The sequence below is a fragment of the Simochromis diagramma genome, unplaced genomic scaffold (genome assembly GCF_900408965.1).
Source record: "Simochromis diagramma unplaced genomic scaffold, fSimDia1.1 OVJJ01000483.1, whole genome shotgun sequence".
Lineage (NCBI taxonomy): Eukaryota > Metazoa > Chordata > Actinopteri > Cichliformes > Cichlidae > Simochromis > Simochromis diagramma.
In genome coordinates, this window is record NW_024386835.1 from 807,823 (window position 1) to 829,277 (window position 21,455).

Below are 21,455 nucleotides of genomic sequence, written 5' to 3' on the forward strand. Positions count from 1 at the left end.
AATAAAGCTATGAAAGCGATTTAAAAAGAGTGAAGCCTCATTTACGAAGCAGCTAGGGTTAAATAAAGGCACATCTTTAATTCAGCTGAAACAATGCTCTGGGCTTCTTCACACATCAAGAGCACCCTCTGGTGTTAAATGCTCAAAGTACATTGGTACTTTATTAATCTCAGGAAAGGTGTGAGGAAAAAATACAAAAAACCCAACTTTTTTTTTTTTTTTTTTAAACCAACCAGTATTTTTAATTGAGACAATTTCACATAGTATCAAACAAAAGAAAAAAATGAAAAACTTCACAGACAAAAATCTGACCTCTGCTCCTTGTGGTTATTTTGATTCACTGGACAGATTTGCATTTGAAAAGGCTGCCTTTTTTTTTTTAAATAAACAAAAACAGCCAACCACTAACAGATGGAAAACTTCATTATGAAGAGTGTAGCTAGAAAAAAAATAGTTGGCTTACAAACAAACAAAAGGGGATTTATCCCATCTTTTTCTTTTTTTTAAAAAATGCTGACATTTACACAGTGAAAAATGACGGACTACTCACACGATGTCTAACTACACAGAACATTCTTCAAGAAAACAAAGCTCAGAGATTAACTGGTGAACTGGAATGGTGGGTGGCACTACTGTTTCAGGACCAGCAAGACAGACGTGGCACAGGTGAGCTATTATACCTGTACACGCCCAGTCACTGTATTTGAAAGTCACCACAACAGGAAAAAGGGAGGGACACTAAAATGCTTGATTGTTGTTGTTTTCTTTAAAAAAAAGAAAAAAGAAAAAAAAAAGACAAAAGTGACCTCACGGTCATGATGAGTCCATCATATGAAACGGGAAAGCCCGTAAAACCGTTCATCTTCAGCTCCCTTTACACCTGGCAGACCTCTTATCTTCTGCCATTAGACCTGGAGCGGCTGTGAGGGAGAACAAGACAAAAAATAAACACATTTCAGCTCATTTTTGCATTAAAGCGCCCTTCACCAATCACAAACAATCAAATTGGGTTTTAAATGCACCTGAAATGTGTTTGTGGGATTTTGTGCTGCGTATAACACCACACCCACAGGATGCCAGATTCATTAATCGTGTGACCAACAGCAGCAGACTGATGTCACACAACACACACAGCTGAGTGGTTATTGATCGGTTTACTCTGAGGCGGATACTCTGGGTCATACATCTCTTTACTTTCAGCAGAGAAACAGGTGCTGCCACCAAACACCCTATGATAAGCTATCATCACAATACTTGACTTACATTGCAATAACATATACTGCAATTTATCAGCTCTTTTTTTTAAATTTCAAAGCTCAAAGCCTACTTCAACTAACTGGATAAAACAGATATCAACAAACCTGCAACACCCCCAAGTTTTGGGCAACCATTTAGTCACCAAGAATAGCAATAAGTCGTGGTTTTTTTTTTTTAAGAAGGTGGCTGTCCTGTTTTTTTACTGGTGGGATGGAGACATTTGCTTGCTCTGGATTAGGAGGCAGCCTTGACAGGAGTATCCGGTGTTGGATGGCTTTTCAGTCGAGCTGACTTTATCTCAGTTTGGTCAGCTATGAACCAACACTGTCACTGTAAATTAATATGCCAATATTTTATTTAAATAAATAATGTTTGTCTATTTGATGAGTCGCTAACAACCCTACTTTAATGGACTGAAATAATCTTCAGACAGTTCAAGGTGTACAAGTACCTTCTTGATCGAGAGAAGGATCTCGAAGGTTTGTGGTTCCTGTCCCGGGAGAGGGACCTCTCTCTCCTCCTGTCTCTGGAGAAAGACCTGAAGAAGAAAAACATCCCATTATAAAAATTTTATAACTTTTTTAGAACATTTTTTTTTTTAAAACAAAAACAGTTTAACCAAAAGTTAGATATATTTAAAAAGATGGTGGTTTGATTTCAAATTACATTTAATTTAGTGTAAAGATGCACGTAAACAAAGTCTGAAATCTGTAAACATGAATATATTAAGTGTGCATATGTACACACTCAGTTTTCACTTAGTGTAAGCCGACTCCACTTTGCCTTCCACATTATATCAATTAGCACAGAGCTTACACTGCATCACCACAGAAACAGCAACAAAGGTTCAAACAGGCTGTAAAGTTAAACAAGCACCTCTGCAAAAAACATTTCAGCTACCACGCAGGTCAGGTTTAGTGCAACACTTCTGCATCACATTTGTATGCTACAAATAAAACACATGCATACACAATGCTGAAATTATAGAGTTAATCTCATGCAGCGTGAAAGATGACTTGCCTGCTACGGCTGCGGCTGAAGCTCCTCCTGCGTGGGGATCTGCGCAGGGAAAATACAAACGTGTTAAGGACGAAGACAGATAGATTGATCACTGTGTAGAGCTCCACATTATTTACTCCTTTTCTTACACGGGGCTCCCTCAGCACAGCCCTTTGGCTATTTCAAGAACTCAAAATGGAAGTAAACGACTTGCATGTTTTTCCAAGGAAAACAAAGACTTCAACCAGAAAACAGAAGTCACTGGCAGTGGACCCAGCACATAAAGATGGCAGGTGCAGAGGAAACCACCTCTCACCTTTCCCACAGTAACACATGCACCTTTCAATAAAGTCCAATTATATTTCAGTCTAACTTTGAAATGCAGATTAGGATTCGTCCCGTGATTCATAAGCAGAGCTCCGAGGCATGAAACCCCAGCAGGATTTTCATCTTAAGGTAGTTTGATATCGTACTGTGGATCGGCTCTGATGTGGGGAATCAAAAACCCAGCACACCATTTGGGCCACCATCTGTATGAATTCAGTCCACTGCACTTTAAGGGAAAAATGTACAGAAATGGAAATTGGTACCAAAATTTATTTTTCACAGGGAATAAGCCTCGTGAAACAGCCAGGCTAAGATCTCAAACCGGGAACACACACACACACACACAAAAAGATCTGATATTCATAGGGGGTGTTTAAGGAAAGTTTTGATGTGACTTCATAATTCTGCTCAGAGCCCCAAGACATACCAGATGATTATCTATCATCGAAATCTCTGGAAACATGACGTTCCAGATATTTGATGTTGGTCCATCCCCCTTTGAAACAAGGACTACAGAAATGGTGGACGACAAAATGACAAACTTATGATTAAAATAATAATAATTAAAAAAAACAAAAAAAAAAAAACAACCCTTTTAAACCAGCTGTCTCTTCACTTTTAAAACTGTAATCAGCAGTGTACTGAATGAAGCAGGAAAACTTACTAGTATTTTTGGTTTTCAACAAGCTAGAAATGACGAAAGGGAGGCAGACTGTCGGCCGGGTGGGTAGAATTGGCTGAATAGGACTGGCCAGATGCTGCAAGGTGATTAGGTGGCAGGCAGATGGGGGCTGGCTGTGGCTTTTTTCCTGCTTTAATTGGTTAGCCGAAGGCTGCTGCTGGTAGGTTGTAGACATTTGGGAACGTAATACGCTGATTGGTCGGGAATGTGAGGTGGCCGCTGCCGTTTGGGTTAAGGTTGAAGGAGGAGGAGGTTGAGAACGGCATGCTGAGGAACCAATGGGCTGGTGCAACCTGACGACTGGCCATGCCTGGGTCATGTGACAGCACCAGCCAAGCTGATTGCGGCCCGATGATCAGCAGTCACATGATGCTGAAAGAGGACTAGTTGATTGACTCAGAGGGTGGTGAGAAGAGGCATGGTGGTGGCTCTGCAACGGGTTCATTCTTATTAATATAGATGAAAAATAAAAAGCATCCTCAAACAAAAAGAAAAAAAATTGCATCACATTTGGCACTTTTATTCCCCCCAAAATGTATACTTATACTTAGCCTATACTTTTACTGACTGCCTAAATCTGTTTCCCCACACCCATTTTTGCCTTTTTAAAACAGTTAAAATGAGACTGCACAAAAATGTGCGTTTTTTTGACCACACTTTAGATGCCTCAGAAACAGAAAGGCAGCCCTCTCTATATTCTGAAATAATGCCCCTTTTTCCACTACATGATGGTGAATGACTATCTGTGTGGCTCCTTCCATAAAATGACCATTAATGTCAATGAAGATGAATCTGCAAGCCTTAGGCATTGCAACACCCACAAATATATAATCACCAGAAAAGGTCACAAACACTAGAAATACCTACACTGGAAACCCAAATGCAATTAAAGGGAACTGTACTGTGGGCAAGAAAGTTGAACCGGTAAGTGACCAAGCAAGAATAAAGTGCAGAATAGATTGGTTATCGTGTCTACTGGCCAACAACAACATGTAGGTCACCTGCGTCTGGGTGGTGGGCTACGCCGCCTGTAGTCGTCTCGGTCTCTAGGACGCCTGCTCCATGAAGGGGGAGCGCCTCGAGTGCGGCTACGCTTCTCGCCAGTAGATAACTCCACACGCACCCGACAGCCACACAAAGTCCTACAAAAAAAAAAAAAAAAAAAAAAAACAGGAGGAGAAAATATTTTTCCTCGTTTTTCCAATAAAATGACTTACTTAGCACACTTCAGTGGGCTGAATATATCATTTGAATGTCTGAATGTAGTCTAAATGTCTGCTAATGTAACAGATGTGATGACCAATAACATGTTATCATTGTTAAAAGTGTGACTGCATGAGAGGAACTCTCCTTTCTGCGGAATGGGAGCAGTGTCCTGAACTTGGAGGAAAGAGTAGTACCGATCCAATAGCAATACCTTCATTTAAGTAGACTATTCATGTGGATGCAGCGTTTTCAGTAGGAGAAACGTTTCATCATCTTCCACTGAAAACGCCATGTCCAGATAAACAGAATCCACTTTCCTGACCTGGATGATTGAGCATGCATAAACTGATTCGCATAGGTTGCCACCTACCTTCCATCAAGCTCCCGCACGGCATCAGTTGCATCTCTGGGATCTTCGAACTCTACAAAGGCGAAGCCTGGGGGGTTCCTGGCCACCCAAACACTCCGGAGAGGACCATAGTAGCCAAATGCTCTTTCTAACTCTGTCTTGTTTCCATTGTTGCCGAGATTTCCAACGTAGACCTTGCAGTCAAGGGGACAGTCACGATGCATGACTGTATCTGAAAAATGAGCAGAATAATATTAATGTTTTAGCTCTAAGTCAAAGACTGGTAAATGGCCTGTATTTGTATAGCGCTTTACCTAGTCCCTATGGACCCCAAAGCGCTTTACACTACAAAGACTGGTCACACTCTCTCTCACTTAGCTATTTACCACAGTGCAATACATGCTACCTAATGACCCACAAACGAATTAAGAGCTTGGCCTACTTTCTGCGCTGGATTTGCAGGTTATGCTAACGGAAACTTAAAAAACAAACAAACAAACAAAAACAGACAGCCAGACGAAGCGAATCCCAAATGCCTTAGTTAACTCGTTTGCTTTATATCTCCAACTATATTGTTGCATATTCGACGCTGCATTGTGTTTCGAGGCTAACAGCTTATTTACAGGGAGCTAAAATGGCTGCCGCCTACCGAGGCCTACTCAGCGGTAGCGGCACTCGGCTAGCAGCCGCAGAAATTTATACTATACATTCACATATGTGAAGTAAACTCACAACAGGTCGTTTTACAAACATATAACAACGCAATAAATTGAAACGCTACCGTTTTAGGTGTAAATATCAGCTCAGATTATCGATTGTGATCCGGCTAAATTGTGCCTTTTCGTCTTCGGTGGAAAATGGCGTGACGTCAGTGGATTAACAGGATGCCACTTTCGAGAGGGCGGGGTTAATGTCGCCTCCTTCCTTTGCCCCCCCCCCCGAACAACAGTTGTCCAAGTTTTGGCTGCCTTTTCACTCTATCCAGTCCTTGTACATGACCTTCAGAGGAATGTTTTGTTTACAGTGTGAATACGGGAAAAATTATGCTACTAACGAGTTACATAGCATAAATTGATGTAAAGTATTTCTTCAAATGATATTAAGAGAAATAGAGATATTTGAACTAATAAAGGTATAAATAAATTGTACTCTGTACAATAAAGCACTTTAGGACTCCTCTTCTCTCGGTTGCTCCCTTAGGGGTCTCCACCACAGTGGTCATTTGGTCATCTGTCTCCATTTCACCCTATCCCTGGCCTCCAGCCCTCATCATGCCCTACTTCACTACATCCATGAATCTTATCGGTGGTCTTTCTCTTTTTCTACTGCGTTGCACCTTCATCTTCAACATCCCTTGTAAAATATATTCACTATCCCACCTGTCCCACGTCCAATCCATCTCAGCCTTGCTTCTCTAACTTTGTGTCCAAACCTCTTCCACCAGCTCCCTACCCTCACTACTGATCACAATGTTGTCTACAAACATTATAGTCCACATAGACTCCTGTCTGACCTCATCTGTTAGCCTGTCCATCACCCCTCCAAACAAGAAAGGACTACATTGCCGATCCTCTGATGTAATCACCCACCCACCTTAAACCCATCCTTCACTCCTACCATATTATTACTGAGATACTAATGTACAAATGTAATGCATACTGGAAAACAGACATTTTTCTGTTTTTGAAAAGAATAAGTTGTGGCTAATAATACTGTGAATGTGGCTCATTCACAGTATCACAGAAAAGAAGTGGAAAAAATAATAAATAAAACGTGTCATGGTTGTATTTTCTTGGCAAGATTTTTCTAAGATTTTTCTGCCAGTGGTTTTCCAAAATAATAGCTTGATCCACGTATAACACGTCCAATTTCCTGAGTACAAAGGCTGCTTTACACCCTGCCAAAACAAATGAGTACACACTGTGTTTATTTACAGTGTGGAATTGGGACATACTTCCTGCTTAGACTACGACTAAAATGTGGGGGAAACTGTAACTGTAAAATTAAAGTTACATACGTCCGCCTTATCTCACAAAACCGAAAGCAATATACTATAACGGGATCTAACATGTCAAATTTGGCCAAAAAGGCAATATATATATACATTAAAATATACATTAAAGGACGTGTTCATCATTCGTACCGTGCTACCCCAGTTACCCTGAACGTAGCTTAACACGCGAGCCGCCCACTCAGTCTGTTAGTAACCGCCCACAAAGTTGGTCAGCCAGGTGACAGGAGAGCCAGCCGGGAAACAGCACGGACCACGTCCCGCCTGCGTTAGGAAGTCGACTACGTAACGATTCACAACCAAATCAAAGTCGACTTGGCAAAACCACCTGCTTAAATCCTGCGTTTATTGCCTGCTTTCACGTGCTCGCAATCTGACAGCCTCTTATCCGTTAGCAGTTGCGACGTAACCAGCTAGCAGTTCGAGGACACCCATAACATAACGCTAGCCTCTGACGTTAGAGAAGACTCAACGGTTGGTTGTTGTATTTCTGTCCTGGTAAAGATAGATAAGCCAGCAGCGAGATGTCCGAACCGGTCGGAGAGGCGAAGCTGGAGGTGAAGCAAGCGAGCAAAGAGGTGAAGGAGAGCGAGAACGTAGCGGAAAAATATTCAGCCATGACCGTGAGCAAAAACAGCGAAATAACCATGGGAGAGCTGTCGACTGTCTTCAGCGCTGTGCCCACTCACAAACCGGTTAAAAAGGTAAGTCTGCACCAGGTGTAAGCATAACGGCACCGAGGAGGACCCTTGGATAATAAAACAAACCTCCAAAACTCTTTTTAGCGCGATAACAGCACTTTATAGGTGCTGTATCTTCTTTGTTTAAGGGTATTTGTATAGTCAGACTTCACCTTCTTTTTGCAACGTGAATACATTTTACTAGAGCTCAAAGACTTCTGATTTTAAGAAAATATATATGGTACTAATGAGTTATGTCACAGGGGGTTAGGGTATCTGTGCACCCATAACAATCCACACATATTGCTATTGCGTGTGACAAGAGAATTAAAAAGTTGTTTAAACCCACATTAAGTAATTAAAGAGTCACGCGTCAAGTCCAAAGAAACTTAAGCATTTTCTGCATGTGTATAATGGCTCACACCTCTATTAATAACTATAAAACTTTATAATTGTGTATTTTTATTCACATATCCCCCGTATTACAAATCCCAAATTTACTACAGTTTCAGCACACTTTCGGGCTTCTGACCTGAAATTGCGAAACAAAAGAACCCCTTGTTCCTTGTAAAACTTGCAAAAAGAAGTTATTTGACACACTCCAGGAACAAGGAAGAGCTGCGCCTTTCACTTTTGAGGCTGAATGGACAGTGTTTGCACACTCCATATAAGTTACACTGAAGTGGACAAATCACAATGCAACAGTTTTTGCATTTGGAAAGCATATAGCTCGACATGGGGCACGGAGTCTGTCAAATCCAAGAGTCAGCATGCTCAGCCAAGAACATATTAGGCAGACGTTCCTGTTATACTTGACTGTTTCACATCCTCGTACTGTTTTAGGGAGGATCTTTACACTGAAGCATCACTAGCTTGCAAAGTCAGGAGCCAAACATTTGACCCTAAATAGCTCAAAGTTTTTGTATTGTTGAATTCAAAATAGTTGTGCTCAGCTGATATCAAGAAGAATTGGGAAATGTGAATATAAAGGACACTTATCAGCATATCCTCTATGACAGCACAGTTGAGATTACTGACCTTTTATTTTAAATGTAATGCTTATGTATTCTTACATATTTAGTGTAAGACATTTAAGTTTCAAGCTTATTAATTATTTACAGTTGGAATTGGAGGGATAATGGTTAAGTCTGGGCTTCCTGGAGTTCTGATATCAGAAAGACTGTAATCTCTTTGACAGGCATTTAAAATAAAGCAACAAGTGTGATTAAATCACAGATGGCAAAGAAGAATATTGTAACACACTGGGGGGGTGAAGCACACACAAAAAGAATTTTTAAGTTTTCCTTAAAATATTGCCAAATGGTATGTGCTCAGATTCATTTTTTAAATATCTAGCCCTTACTTCACCTTTAACTTTAGGTTCCATGTGGGGAATATACAGACGGATGTGTCTTCCTCCCACTACATAAAACATGACTACAAAAAAAAAAGGTTTCATTTCCTCTGAAATACATTTTTTGTTTTATATGGCCGGAAATAATAGGAACATGCACAGAGTCCTGATTAAATATAGTAATACAGACTCAATACCTTTGAGTCCGTGCTAACCACGTACTCAATCATTCTGGTAAACCCCCCCCTCCAACAGCTCACATAAAACAGTATGTTTCAATCAGTTGGGCCTTGGGACCCTGAAACCTACACCACCCTGCTGAACTATGTGGTGTTTTTCACCTAAATCACAAGAAGACTGCTCCTCATTGTCTTCTGTTAGCATGGTGTTTAGCAGGTATGTGGATGGGGCACCTCAAGTCAAGATAATTAATTGGAATGATGAGAATATTTCATTTACAGTTGTTCTATTCATGTTTTATTTATATAGCGCCAAATCACAAAACAGTCGCCTCAAGGTGCGTTTATACTCAACAATCAGACGACCCCTTGAGAGCGAGCACTTGGCAACTGTGGGAAGAAAAGCACAGATTAATTGTTATGCATGTATATAATTTATTGTCTAGGGTGATCTTTAAATCTGATACTTGGATACTTGGATCTGATACTCCAACACATTCCAGAAACTGCTGAGGTGGGGCAATCTCCCTGTCCTCTGTTTGCATTGGAGCACCTTGAGAGTGGAAAATCCCTGTCAGCATAAGTTTTCTTGTTGCTGCAAAAAAAATAAAAAATAAATAAAGCCAAAAATACCCCAAACTGTCCAGGCATGAAGTTAGTTACACACAACAAAAATACCAGTCCGGTTTCGTCATCTCGCAGAATTGTGTACTGTTTGCTTTACAGGGGCAAGGTTAAACCCTTATCGTGCAGAGAAATATTTTATTGGAGGCCAAAAAAACCCCCCCCAAGATGAGAGCCTGCAGCACACACAGGGAGTAGGACTGTTTCATAGTTCTGAAAAGTAATCAGTAGGTACAATTCAGGCTTGCACTCATTTCACGTCAGTTGCTTAAATACCACAACAATGTGAGCAAAATGTCACATGTTTGGCTTAACACACTGCGCTGGAACCAGAGCTGGAGAGCTTTGTTTATGTTTTAAAAGGTCATATAAGGTGATTTATTTTTTTATTTTTTCCTGTCATGTGTACGCCCCTGCAGGGGATCAAATAACACGACAGGGAATTTTTCGACGTCAGAAAAGCCGAGAGTCGATAGTAACAATCGTTACACAAGCACGAGTCAGATGGGGTCATCGAAATCAAAATATGGCTTGAGCAGCTTAATTTTGGAACATCAGTCTTGATGATGCAGTGTCTGCTGGGCTATAGCCAGACAGACAGGGGGATTTTTATATTGCCAGTAATTTTCTTGGATTCTGCTCCATTCAAATCTATTAAAGTCATTATACTATACAAGAAAGACAAAGGCAGCTCTACTCTAGCTCCTGAAGGACTGTAAGAAATTAACATTTAACTGAGCCACAAGAAATTATCACAAGACATTAGTGTGTGTGTGTGTGTGTGTGTGTGTGTGTGTGTGTGTGTGTGTGTGTGTGTGTGTGTGTGTGTGTGTGTCTTACATCGTCTGCCCTTTTTGTTTTTTTTCCTTTTTTTAGCAAATCCAGTTTGTGGAGGACAAGCAGGAGTTCAGCAGGTTCCCCACCAAGGCAGGCCGTCGCTCCCTGTCCCGCTCCATCTCTCAGTCCTCCACAGACAGCTACAGCTCTGGTAAGAAGGAGCCAGAATCACGTGTGTGTCATTTGTGATGTAGATGCAAAACATTTTACACTGTGTTGTATTTACTAAGCTGTACTGTGTGGAAAGGGAGGTAATGAGAGGAGTCTGTTAGGCCATTTGATGACATCAATATTCGTACATTTCTTTGTTATAGGTTTTGTGGTAATGCTTCTTTTTGTCATCCTCATCTCATTTTGACCTTCAGCAAAAATGTTTGCTTAACTTCCTAAATCTTGAGTTTGGTTGGCGTTAATAATAAAACCCTCTTTTACAGCTGCATCATATACGGATAGCTCTGATGATGAGACCTCGCCACGGGACAAAACTCAGGTCAACAGCAAGGGCAGCAGTGACTTCTGTGTCAAGAACATCAAGCAGGCTGAATTTGGCAGGCGGGAGATTGAGATCGCAGAGCAAGGTCAGCACGAGGAGCGTGAAGTGATCTCAGCATTTCATTTAAGCAACATCTACTAAATTTACAAGTGTTGTGGAGGAAAACAAAACAGGAATCAAAGGTTAATGTTTAAGTAGCAATGAATAACAGTGTCGCCTAAAAATAAATCCCCTTACGCAACTGAAGTGTGACATTTCAAGGGTAGAATATTTCACCCTGAACATAAGGTTATTTGAAGTTATTGAGTAATGTGAGTAACTTTCTCAGTCTGTCACTGCTTTAAGTGATATTAATTGGTAAAAAGGAAAGTAGTTGTCATGATATCACATCTCAAAAGATGTTAAGATCTCTAGCACATAGGGCTGTTCGATATAACAATATATATCGAATGACGATATAAAAACATCTATAGTTTCATTTTACGCTATCGTTTGTTTCGTGGTGTCGCAAAATAAACTGTTTACGGCAATATATTTTCATCGTTTTGATGGTCACTGTAGTGGCTATATTAATTTCTTAAAGTTCTCTCTTTCTCTTATATTTTATATAACCACACTACTGACGGACAAGCGCCTGTTTTTATGCGTTGTCGTTATCAACAGCAACGGTAACAGCATCGCGTGTCCGCTTGTTTATGTTCCACGTAAACCTTTCACAATAAAGCTCAAGATCCTGTTGAGACTTTTCAAAATAAACCGAATCACGTGAAAGAGCAGATTATTTACGGATGAGAATTAAAAAAAGAGCCGCCAGGTGCTAAAAAATAAACCTTAGACTCAAACGTTAGAACAGGCAACCCGCAGCGCGCCGTGTAATAAATACAAAGAAAACGGCGGCCGTTACAACTTATGTCTAAAAATGTATAGTTTCATGCATCGATTAAAACACTCGACTCCAGGTAAAGGACGCGCAGCTGGAAACACTTCACGCAAGTCGAGCTGCCCGAGATTCACAGAATTTACAGAAAATTTTAAATTTTTGTGATTTATATCGTTATCGGGACGATAGAATTCTTATGTTGGGATATGAGATTTTGGTCATATCCCACAGCCCTACTAGCACATTGTCCATTCTTTCTTGCTTTGGATCAAAGAACTTGTGCTTTAATAAGATGAGCCACATGGTTTTAATCATGTCTGGATATGATACAGAATAAAATCTTGTTAGTCTTATCATACAAGATTTAAGTATCTGTGCAGATGAGTGTTTGATGCTGAGAAGCAGGCCTTATTAATGTGCCAGTTACGAATGTAACAACAATATTTTATAATCCTAATTTAAAACAAAAAAAAATCCATGATACATTTATAGTTCACACTTAAGATCTTTACTAAATTTATCAGTCAGTATTCATCCGTTTATAATTTCTCAACAATAAAACATTAACATGATTCCTGCCTGTAGTATTTCCTATGTCATGAAAAAAAGAGAAGGAAAATCTGGACATGATTCATAAACAGACTCTGCATTATTGAGCAACACTGACATTTGGAACCTAAAGCAGCTTTTTAAAAGTCTGTTTGCTGGCAAAACGTCACTGAAGCAGATGGGAAACTTAAGCTTGTTCGGTGCTGCTGCTGTTATTTAAGCCCTGGTCACACAGGCCTAGAGGCTTGCTTTATTTAAGAAATACAAAACACAAACAACAATAACACTACATATTTCCATCCAAGACAGAAAAGTAAAAACTGTATATTTCAAAGAGTCCCTTTATCCATCTTTCAAAAAATAGCCAGTAGCTCTGTATAAAGATAACTGCCTTTAACTGTTAAAGGTTTAGTTCTAGTCTGTAACGCTTGCTAAAAGAAAAGGATGAATTTCTTTTCTACTGCATCGTCTGCGTTGCAGTGTTTCCCACTGACTATTTTCATTATGTAATCTTGTTTTCAGATATGTCGGCACTGATCTCACTCAGGAAGAGAGCACAGAGTGAGAAACCGTTGGCAGGTGCCAAGATTGTGGGCTGCACTCACATCACTGCCCAGACTGCAGTAAGATTCATCTCTGACATCGAGCTTCAACGCCTGAGCAAAGACCGCACTGTGATTGTGTCTCTTTGTCATATAGAACTTTAAATCACTATTTAACTGCTTCTTACTTCACACAAGCTCGTGCTTCCTCTTATTATTATTATTATTATTTTTAATTAAATGAGTAAAAAGAAAATCTATTGTATTTCAATTAAAATGTATGTAGCTGGCTGTGTTCATGGGCTATCAACAGCCAGATGATCCCAAAGAGTTAAAGATAATGTATGTAGACGTGGGTCATGGTAAATTCATGTGTTATATAACAATAAAATACACTTATTGTGACTGTACTGTATGTTTTCAGGTGCTGATTGAGACTCTGGTTGCTCTCGGAGCTCAGTGCCGCTGGACCGCATGCAACATATACTCCACACAGAATGAAGTGGCTGCTGCCCTGTCAGAGACAGGTAAGCAGCAGAGATGGTGAAGAAGCTCAGACCACGTTGGGTCTTCTAGGCGAGCTTGATTGCAAACAACATTGTGATAACAGCAGAACACAGCATCAGATAAGGCTTCTTTTTAATCTTTAATGAGCAAAGGTTTGTTCTGTTGTGCGAGCGTCTCGTGGCTTTTAAAACCAAGGTTACGGTTTGTAAATGTTAAACTCATGACAGTTCATCCCTGCAGACTTAATGGGAACACATAACTCTGTCCATGTAGTGAATTAGCAGCACTCTTTATGCCCTTTATCTGCAGTTGCTATGTGATGGTCAAAGTGTGCATTAAATTTTCAGAGTAGACTCGTCATGATCGGGAAGGCTGGGGGAGTCTCAGTGATCTGCATTTTTTACAGGGTGTCTAGTGCTCAGTTAATTATTGCTGTACATACTGTACTGAGCTGTTCATTAAACTGAAGGGCACGTAGAGAGTACAAATGTCTGCCACTATTAAACTGGTCTCAAACTTGCTTTTACACCCAGTAATCATATTGATATCATCTGTTTGGAGTGTGACACATTTCATTTGAACAAATACTATGTCATGAAAAATCTTTGGTTTCCACTGAGGTGATGATAATAATAATAATAATGGATTGGATTTTATATAGTGCTTTTCAAGGCACCCAAAGCGCTTTACAATGCCACTATTCATTCACTCTTCACATGAGTGAGATATTACATCTATAATACCAGTTATTAAGCGAAGAGGTGAATTTGACTGTATTCACTGTCTTTATTTAAGACTTTATGTATGCTTTCATGCAGTTTAGCCAGTTTCTGCTCTGTGAAATGAACGAGACAACGTAATTGCTTATCAACATTGAAGTGGTTTCTTGATATGACGTACTGCTACTGAGATATTATCGCCCATCTGCTATGTTTCAGGTGTGGCTGTGTTTGCCTGGAAGGGGGAGTCTGAAGATGACTTCTGGTGGTGTATTGATCGCTGTATCAACACTGAGGGCTGGCAACCTAATATGGTTGGTGGAAAACATTTTTGTACATGGACATTTCTTTTGCCAGGTGTAATATGTGAATGATGTACACAAACAGCAACGTTGAAAAGCCCCAAATAACACCAGAAGAAGAACCCGTTCATTAATTAACAGTCTGTAAATATTTAATTACTGAAGAGAAGATGAGAAACACCACGCTCTGTTTATAAGAAGATGACGAATCTTTTCCTCCTGCTTATTAGATCCTGGATGATGGGGGAGACTTGACACACTGGATGTATAAGAAATATCCCAACGTATTCAAGAAGATCAGGGGGATTGTAGAGGAGAGTGTCACTGGGGTTCACAGGTAATTTATTTTTGGATATGTGGATATTTGCTTTCTTGACACATTTAGTTGCGAGCCAACATGTTTCCATCATGTTTCTGTCTAGGTTGTATCAGCTGTCTAAAGCTGGAAAACTGTGTGTGCCTGCGATGAATGTAAACGACTCTGTGACAAAGCAGAAGTTTGATAACCTGTACTGCTGCAGAGAGTCCATCTTGGATGGGTGAGTAAGCTCGGGTTTTAAATGTTTTGCTCATGTATAAACAATATTACAGTTTGTTTGTTGGATAACTTAAATAACATGGTTTAGGGGGGGAGGGGAAGGGGGAATCCAGTAATTTTAGTAACTTTTCTAGAAGTGATAAAGGAGAACAGCTTATCAACTTATTTAAAACCTTTTAGATATATGTGCTTTTCTTTATACAAATCCATCTCTATGTACACTTGTACTTTATATTTGACTCAATGTAATATAAAGATTTCTCTGGCTCCAGAGGGAGCTAAGCAAGGTAATTTTGTGTTGTGTTATCATTTGTCTACAAGTGGGGAAATCTGGCAGAACAGGCCCTTTATGGTCTGCTTTTCATCTCAGCATCATGTTAGTGGGGGCAAACACAATGTGCTTAAATCTCTGGATGATGGTCGATTTGGACTGCGGGTAATTCTTTTGGCTTTTGGGTCAGCTTTTCACAGGAGTGAGGAATAAAATGGAGAAAATCTCTTTGTTCAGCTGCATCACTTGTGTTGCAAAAGGGTCTCGTGACCACGTTGTAAAGAAAAATAAGCATATATCACAGCATTATTCATTAATAACAATCATAATTGATGTTAGTGGAGGACGGACAGCCTCATATGCTGCTATCACAAAGAATGTTGCCGTTAAAGATTTAAACTTGATTTTTAAAGAGATGTTACCCTTGTAAAAACTTGTCTAGTGTGAACATTGCAGACTCTGCAGTCTCTGAAACAGCCTGACAGCACAGTTACATTTATAACCCTACTGTTATTTGGCAGCATAAAAGGTCTAGTGTTCTTTAACAGTGTGTGCACATTTCTGCATGGGAACAGTGCTTGCTGTGCTTTTCTTTGCTTACTGCCGAAAATTTATTGCTGTTCATCTGGATTAATTATCAGCAGGTACAATGTTGTCTAGTAGCAGGTGTTCCATTATGAAATACTAATGATATTTCCTCGGTTAGTGACCAGGGCTAACTGAGAAAATTGGCTTCCACATTACTGTGTTAATTTAATTTGAAGTGGGCTTGTATTGGAAGCAGGTCTTATTTTCTAATACCCTCTATTTGACAGGTGTAATTTGTCATATTTTTGGTGCCTTGCCTAATCAGCTTGTTTCCTTTATTAAAGTTATTGCACTATAATGAATATTGTGGAGAACAGCGAGCCACTTCTGATAAGGATTGGTGAAGTGGCTGGAGTTTCTCTGCAGACAACATGAGGGGCTCACTTTTCATGCCTGCATCTCTGCTGAGGGATTGTTCTTAACCCAGAAACCCACTGCACTCCTGCTGTCACAGCTTATTTAGTCTAATATGAATGACTAACTGAATTATATAAATATAATGGGACCAACATGGTAACTTGCTATAAATGACTGTGTGTAGGATGTTTTTATTGCATGCATTTAAGAGCCCATACATGTTATTACATGAATGTTGGCATTATCAAACCTTTTTAAGGAAACTGATAACTGTTGCATGGAACATTACATGATATTCTCCACAGAAACCAAAAATACATAATTAAAATAGCTCCGTAGGACACATCTGTAAATCTTTTTAAGTCTTAATACTACTTTTGGTCTAACTCGTCGAACAGTCAATTTCCTACTGCTTATTGGAGTCGTGGGGGCAGCAATATAAGCACAGATAATCCCAGAACTCCTCACCTACGAGGCACCCAGGAAGGATCCTGATCAGATTCCTGGACTACCTTAACTTGCTGCTTTCAATGTTGGTTAATAGTGGCTCTATTCCACGTCACATCCTGACCCATCCTGTCTCTAAGGCTGAACCCAACTATCCTACGAAAGAGGCTCAGTTCTGACGCTAGTATCAATCTCATTGAACACTACCCAGAGCTTGTGACCATGTGTTCAGGGTAGGAATGAGGATCGACCTGCTTTCACACTCAGTTCTGTCTTTAGCACAGCAGACCGGGACATTGTCAGCATCATCGAACACATAGAGTCAATCAGTCAGTCAAACTCCCACATTCATGAGAGACTTAAACTGCTCCATTTGGGGCAACAAAAATTCCCCGGACAACATGGCTCTTAGGATCACTAGAGCGCACAGACTCCAGTGTGACAATGTGGAAATTTGGGATATATTACAGGGACTTTTGATACAAGCAGTGCCAAATAACATTTTACTGTGTGCCATAATTTTGCAAACACCATTACAGATTGGCAGTTTTGTTTTCCAATTCTACAAAATGTGCTAATTTTGTGTCTTAACGTCTGTAGTTTGAAGAGAACCACAGATGTCATGTTCGGAGGCAAACAGGTGGTCGTATGTGGTTACGGCGAGGTGAGTTGTTTCCTTTCAGTTTATCATTCTGCAGTAATCATAATCGCATAGTTGTGAAAATGTGTGAGACATTTTAAACACGCCCTTTAAACTCTCTTCTGTAGTTTGCCATTCATGAATTATCTACATTATTTTGTCTTTTCAGGTTGGAAAAGGTTGTTGTGCTGCTCTGAAAGCATTGGGAGCCATTGTCTATGTGACAGAGATTGATCCCATCTGTGCCCTGCAGGCCTGGTGAGGAAAACATGATGAATGTATCGAGCGATATGAACAGGAAAAAGCTGCAGAGATAAAACCGAGCTGTCCAGAAAACTGTTCGTGTTAATTATCTGACAAAGATATGAAAAACTAATGATCAGCTTTAACTCAAATGCACTACACACCCAATCAACAATTGATTTGCTTGTCAGTAAAAAGAGATTTTCCAGCCTGTCACTGTCCAGGCCTGAGCTGAATGCAGAATCTCTTCCTTCTTTTGTGTGTAAATAGCATGGACGGATTCCGAGTGGTCAAGCTTAATGAAGTCATTCGCCAAGTAGATGTCATCATCACATGCACTGGTAACTACATTTAATACAAAAGTGTTGTACTCACTGACATTTTTATAGCTTTTTAATATAACATAAGAAGTTTTAAGTTCATGGAGTTTTCCACTGCTTCTTAGGGCTCCAGAGCGTTTATTTCTCCTGTAATAGATGAGGATGGTATATGTTTGTACCTTTCTGTAGGAAATAAGAACGTGGTGACCAGGGACCAGCTGGACAGAATGAAAAATGGATCCATTGTCTGCAACATGGGACATTCCAACACTGAGATTGATGTGGTAAAATAGTGCTTTAAAGTATGATGGTAGAATTTAAAATTTAATACCATGATTATAGCCAGCAGGAACAAACATAAGTAAAGATCAAATAAATATTCTGTCATTTTAAATGATCACAAAACAAGGTTTACTTGTGTTCTCGTCTCAACTAGGCAAGTCTACGGACCCCCGAGCTGACCTGGGAGAGAGTCCGCTCTCAGGTGGATCATGTCATCTGGCCTGATGGCAAGAGAATTATCCTCCTGGCTGAGGTGACTGCCTGTGTCTGTGTGCCTTCGCTTATGCATTTGTGTCAGTTATAGCTACACAACATTAAACTGCGTTACAGCTATGCACGTGTGATCTCAGGTTGATAGCATCCTTGTTAATAAACAGTGTTGATCCAGTCCGATTCATTCTCCTCTTTAATGTGCTGTCATATCAAATCACTTTCAGCTTACGCTAGACTGTAACAATTGTGCTGTAGACCTTTGATTAAATTACTTTTTAAAGCCTGCGATAACGTGTTGTTTTTTTGTCCAATAGGGACGTCTCCTGAACCTCAGCTGTTCCACTGTCCCTACCTTTGTGTTGTCCATCACAGCCACCACTCAGGTAACATGTAATTGGATGTTGACGGCAGCTGAAGCTAGACCATATTTGCTGTTGATGTCTGGTGCAGATAGCAGAGTACATAGGAATCGTGTGGTGTTTTTTTTTTTTTTTTTTTTTTGTTGTTGTTGTTTTTTTCCATTTTCTGTAATTAGATGGCCGTCCTCGCAGATAAGCTCATTTGCTGACCCTGATATGTTATAATACACAGGACACTCAACATCTACACGCTGTTTCTGCTCATAGATGCGCTCTCTCATTATAATCAGCAGTTCATAATTTAATCCTGCGCTATTCATTAAATTCATAATGTGCAATAAAATTTCAGCAGTGTTATTGATGTTTGTTTTCAGGCTCTGGCACTCATCGAGCTGTACAACGCTCCAGAGGGACGTTACAAGCAAGACGTTTACTTGCTTCCCAAAAAGATGGGTAAGGATTTAAATACTTAACCACTGCCTGTATTATTTACATGTTGAAAGCCTACAGGCATTATTTATGGACGCCTGCAAGAATGGAGTGCATGAACTGACAGATGCACATCTTCTGTGTGTGCGCCCATTTCTTTCTTATTAAAGGATGTCTTTGTTTTTCAGATGAATATGTTGCGAGTCTGCATCTGGCCACGTTTGATGCCCACCTGACAGAGCTTAGTGATGAGCAGGCAAAATACCTGGGTCTGAATAAGAACGGCCCTTTTAAACCCAATTACTACAGGTACACTTTTACACATTTTAAAATTTTAAAATGGGGAAATATTTTGAAACTTATATTAACTTATTGTTATTGCACTAGGTTGTTTGCCAACACATAAACAATTTTTAAGAATTGTGTTGCATTCACATTATCTGTTTTTGTTGTTGTTATTCACAGGTATTAGTCTGTCTCACCTGAGAACAACAGCATGTGGATGGTTCCTGATTAGTACCCGACCTCCAGGCAAAAAAAAAAAAAGATTTGTGTATTGTATTTTTTACCCTTCATGGGACACATAGCTCTTTTACTCGTATTTTAGTGACTGTAGAAAGTTTTGCTGCTTTACCAATGGCACCCAAGCTGGCTATGAAAAGTGAAGCGTATGCACTCAGCTCATGTGAGATAACACATGCAAAAAAAAAAAAATATGATTTTTTTTTTTTTTTTTTTTAATTGCATGTGTTTCCATTCTGAAAGCTGTTGAGTATATCAGCATATTGTGCCAAATGACTGTGGGAGGAGGGTTGTGGTTGTTCAAAAATATTAGTTGTTAAACATGTTAAACCCACACGAAGCACTATTTTTGTATAATCATTCCCTCCATGTACTGCAAAGCAGTCACTTAAAATGCCAAACCCAGGAATCTCAGGAGCTTACTGTGCTTTTTATGCACTTTTAGCTCCTTGTTTTGGCATTCTCATCAATATTGTGCTTAAAAATGTTTGCAGTCTTTTCCTTAAAAACAGACAAGCCAACAATTGCAAAAAAAAAAAAGTGACATGATTTAAACTCCTGGTGGTTGTTGTTGTTTTTTTTTTATTTTTTTTTTTTATTTCTTCTCTCAGGAGTAGGTGGACCAAATCGGAGTTGAAAGGCCAGTCGATATGAGACTTAATGTTAATTTTAAACTAGCCAGTGATTTGGCATTAATCGCATGTCAAATCAGTTTTTCCTGTGTATCTGCTGAGTAGGCAATCGTTTGCTTACAGATGAGCCATAATAACCTGATGAGCTGACTGTAAATCAAAGTTTTGTTCCTCTGAGTATTTTTACTGTCCAGTGGTCAGAAATTGCTCTGTGCTGCTTTAAACGTTTCTTCCTGCTTTGATATTAAAGCACTTAATCACCTTATACGTTCCATACACAAGATACACTCCTGTTGTAGTATCCTCACAATTAGTGCTAACCTTGACTGGGTATAACAGAAACATAAACGCTAGTTGAGCATAGCAAATGTAAGAGCTTGTCATATTTTTTTTTTCTTGAAAAAGAATTTGTCCATTTATGAGGTTTTGGTGTCTGGTGAGAGTTATATCTGTACCTCAGGGCATTCAAATATCTCTAATTATTTGTAAATATATGTCAATGCATCTGCACTATCTAATCTTAGTATTCATGTGTAATCTGTTGGTTTGAATTGAATATTTACAGCACGTCTGTAAATTAGAGGGATATAATCGTGTCTGTGATCCGTGTCATTTGTCAGGTTTAGCTGTTGAGAGTAAATTGAAATTGGCGGCTATGTAAAGCTAGCTGAGCATTGTTACATACAACACATTTATACTGTACATACAGCAGCGTCTGATGAGCTGCTCTCATAATGCCGTGTCTTGTTAGATTTGTCTCAGGACTCTGTTAAAGAATGCTAACAACGGAAAAGTAACTGTCATTTCCTAAATGCTCTGGGACTAGACATGGATGAGCTTTGTTGTATTAGCTTTACCTCCCGTTATCTTGTGGTATTATAGTTATTCTAATCCAACACAGTATGTGTGTTTCCAGAAGATTATGATCATTTTAAAGGCTTACGCACTGTGAGGCGTAAACGCTTGTGAGGCTTGTTAAATGCAAAGTCACATTTTGCTCTGTTATATTCACATGTGATATTATTTTAAACAGTGGGCACTTTGGATGACTGAGTTGAGCAACTCATTTTATGTCTAAACTAGGTATTACACAGATAGTTGTATCTTGTTGAACTTG

At 39.6% G+C, this 21,455-nt stretch overlaps 2 protein-coding genes across 3 annotated transcripts; one reads left to right on the forward strand and one right to left on the reverse strand.

Moving 5' to 3' along the window:
* Window positions 1-360: 360 nt before the first annotated feature.
* srsf3b (serine and arginine rich splicing factor 3b) lies at window positions 361-5,721 on the reverse strand. 2 transcript variants are annotated; one of them, XM_040028672.1, is made up of 6 exons: window positions 5,602-5,721; window positions 4,842-5,052; window positions 4,267-4,407; window positions 2,278-2,316; window positions 1,709-1,795; window positions 361-920 (listed from the first exon to the last, which is right to left on the reverse strand). In XM_040028672.1, exons 2-6 carry the CDS (start codon window positions 5,042-5,044, stop codon window positions 893-895), a joined length of 498 nt encoding a protein of 165 aa, XP_039884606.1. In that variant the 5' UTR covers window positions 5,045-5,052; window positions 5,602-5,721; the 3' UTR covers window positions 361-892. The 2 variants fall into 2 exon arrangements, with proteins under 2 accessions (XP_039884606.1, XP_039884607.1); XM_040028673.1 differs by lacking the exon at window positions 5,602-5,721 and adding an exon at window positions 5,135-5,576.
* Window positions 5,722-7,028: 1,307 nt separating this feature from the next.
* Window positions 7,029-21,293, forward strand: LOC120731586 (S-adenosylhomocysteine hydrolase-like protein 1). The gene is made up of 17 exons (XM_040028669.1): window positions 7,029-7,535; window positions 10,545-10,656; window positions 10,940-11,083; window positions 12,950-13,050; window positions 13,394-13,496; window positions 14,415-14,509; window positions 14,728-14,834; window positions 14,920-15,036; window positions 17,299-17,362; window positions 17,508-17,596; window positions 17,852-17,922; window positions 18,091-18,185; window positions 18,338-18,436; window positions 18,711-18,779; window positions 19,130-19,208; window positions 19,373-19,493; window positions 19,650-21,293. Exons 1-17 carry the CDS (start codon window positions 7,356-7,358, stop codon window positions 19,654-19,656), a joined length of 1,653 nt encoding a protein of 550 aa, XP_039884603.1. The 5' UTR covers window positions 7,029-7,355; the 3' UTR covers window positions 19,657-21,293.
* Window positions 21,294-21,455: the final 162 nt, after the last annotated feature.

What these genes read in the sequence shown, in the direction of transcription:
- srsf3b (XM_040028672.1), bottom strand. Translation starts at nt 5,044, where the DNA reads ATGCATCGTGACTGTCCCCTTGACTGCAAGGTCTACGTTGGAAATCTC. An exon ending in TTCAGCCGCAGCCGTAGCAG is followed by an intron (nt 1,796 to 2,277) that starts GCAAGTCATCTT and finishes TTTCTTCTTCAG; the next exon opens with GTCTTTCTCCAGAGACAGGA. An exon ending in TCCTTCTCTCGATCAAGAAG is followed by an intron (nt 921 to 1,708) that starts GTACTTGTACAC and finishes TCTCCCTCACAG; the next exon opens with CCGCTCCAGGTCTAATGGCA.
- LOC120731586 (XM_040028669.1), top strand. Translation starts at nt 7,356, where the DNA reads ATGTCCGAACCGGTCGGAGAGGCGAAGCTGGAGGTGAAGCAAGCGAGC. An exon ending in AGAGAGTCCATCTTGGATGG is followed by an intron (nt 15,037 to 17,298) that starts GTGAGTAAGCTC and finishes TAACGTCTGTAG; the next exon opens with TTTGAAGAGAACCACAGATG. An exon ending in ATCTGTGCCCTGCAGGCCTG is followed by an intron (nt 17,597 to 17,851) that starts GTGAGGAAAACA and finishes GTGTGTAAATAG; the next exon opens with CATGGACGGATTCCGAGTGG.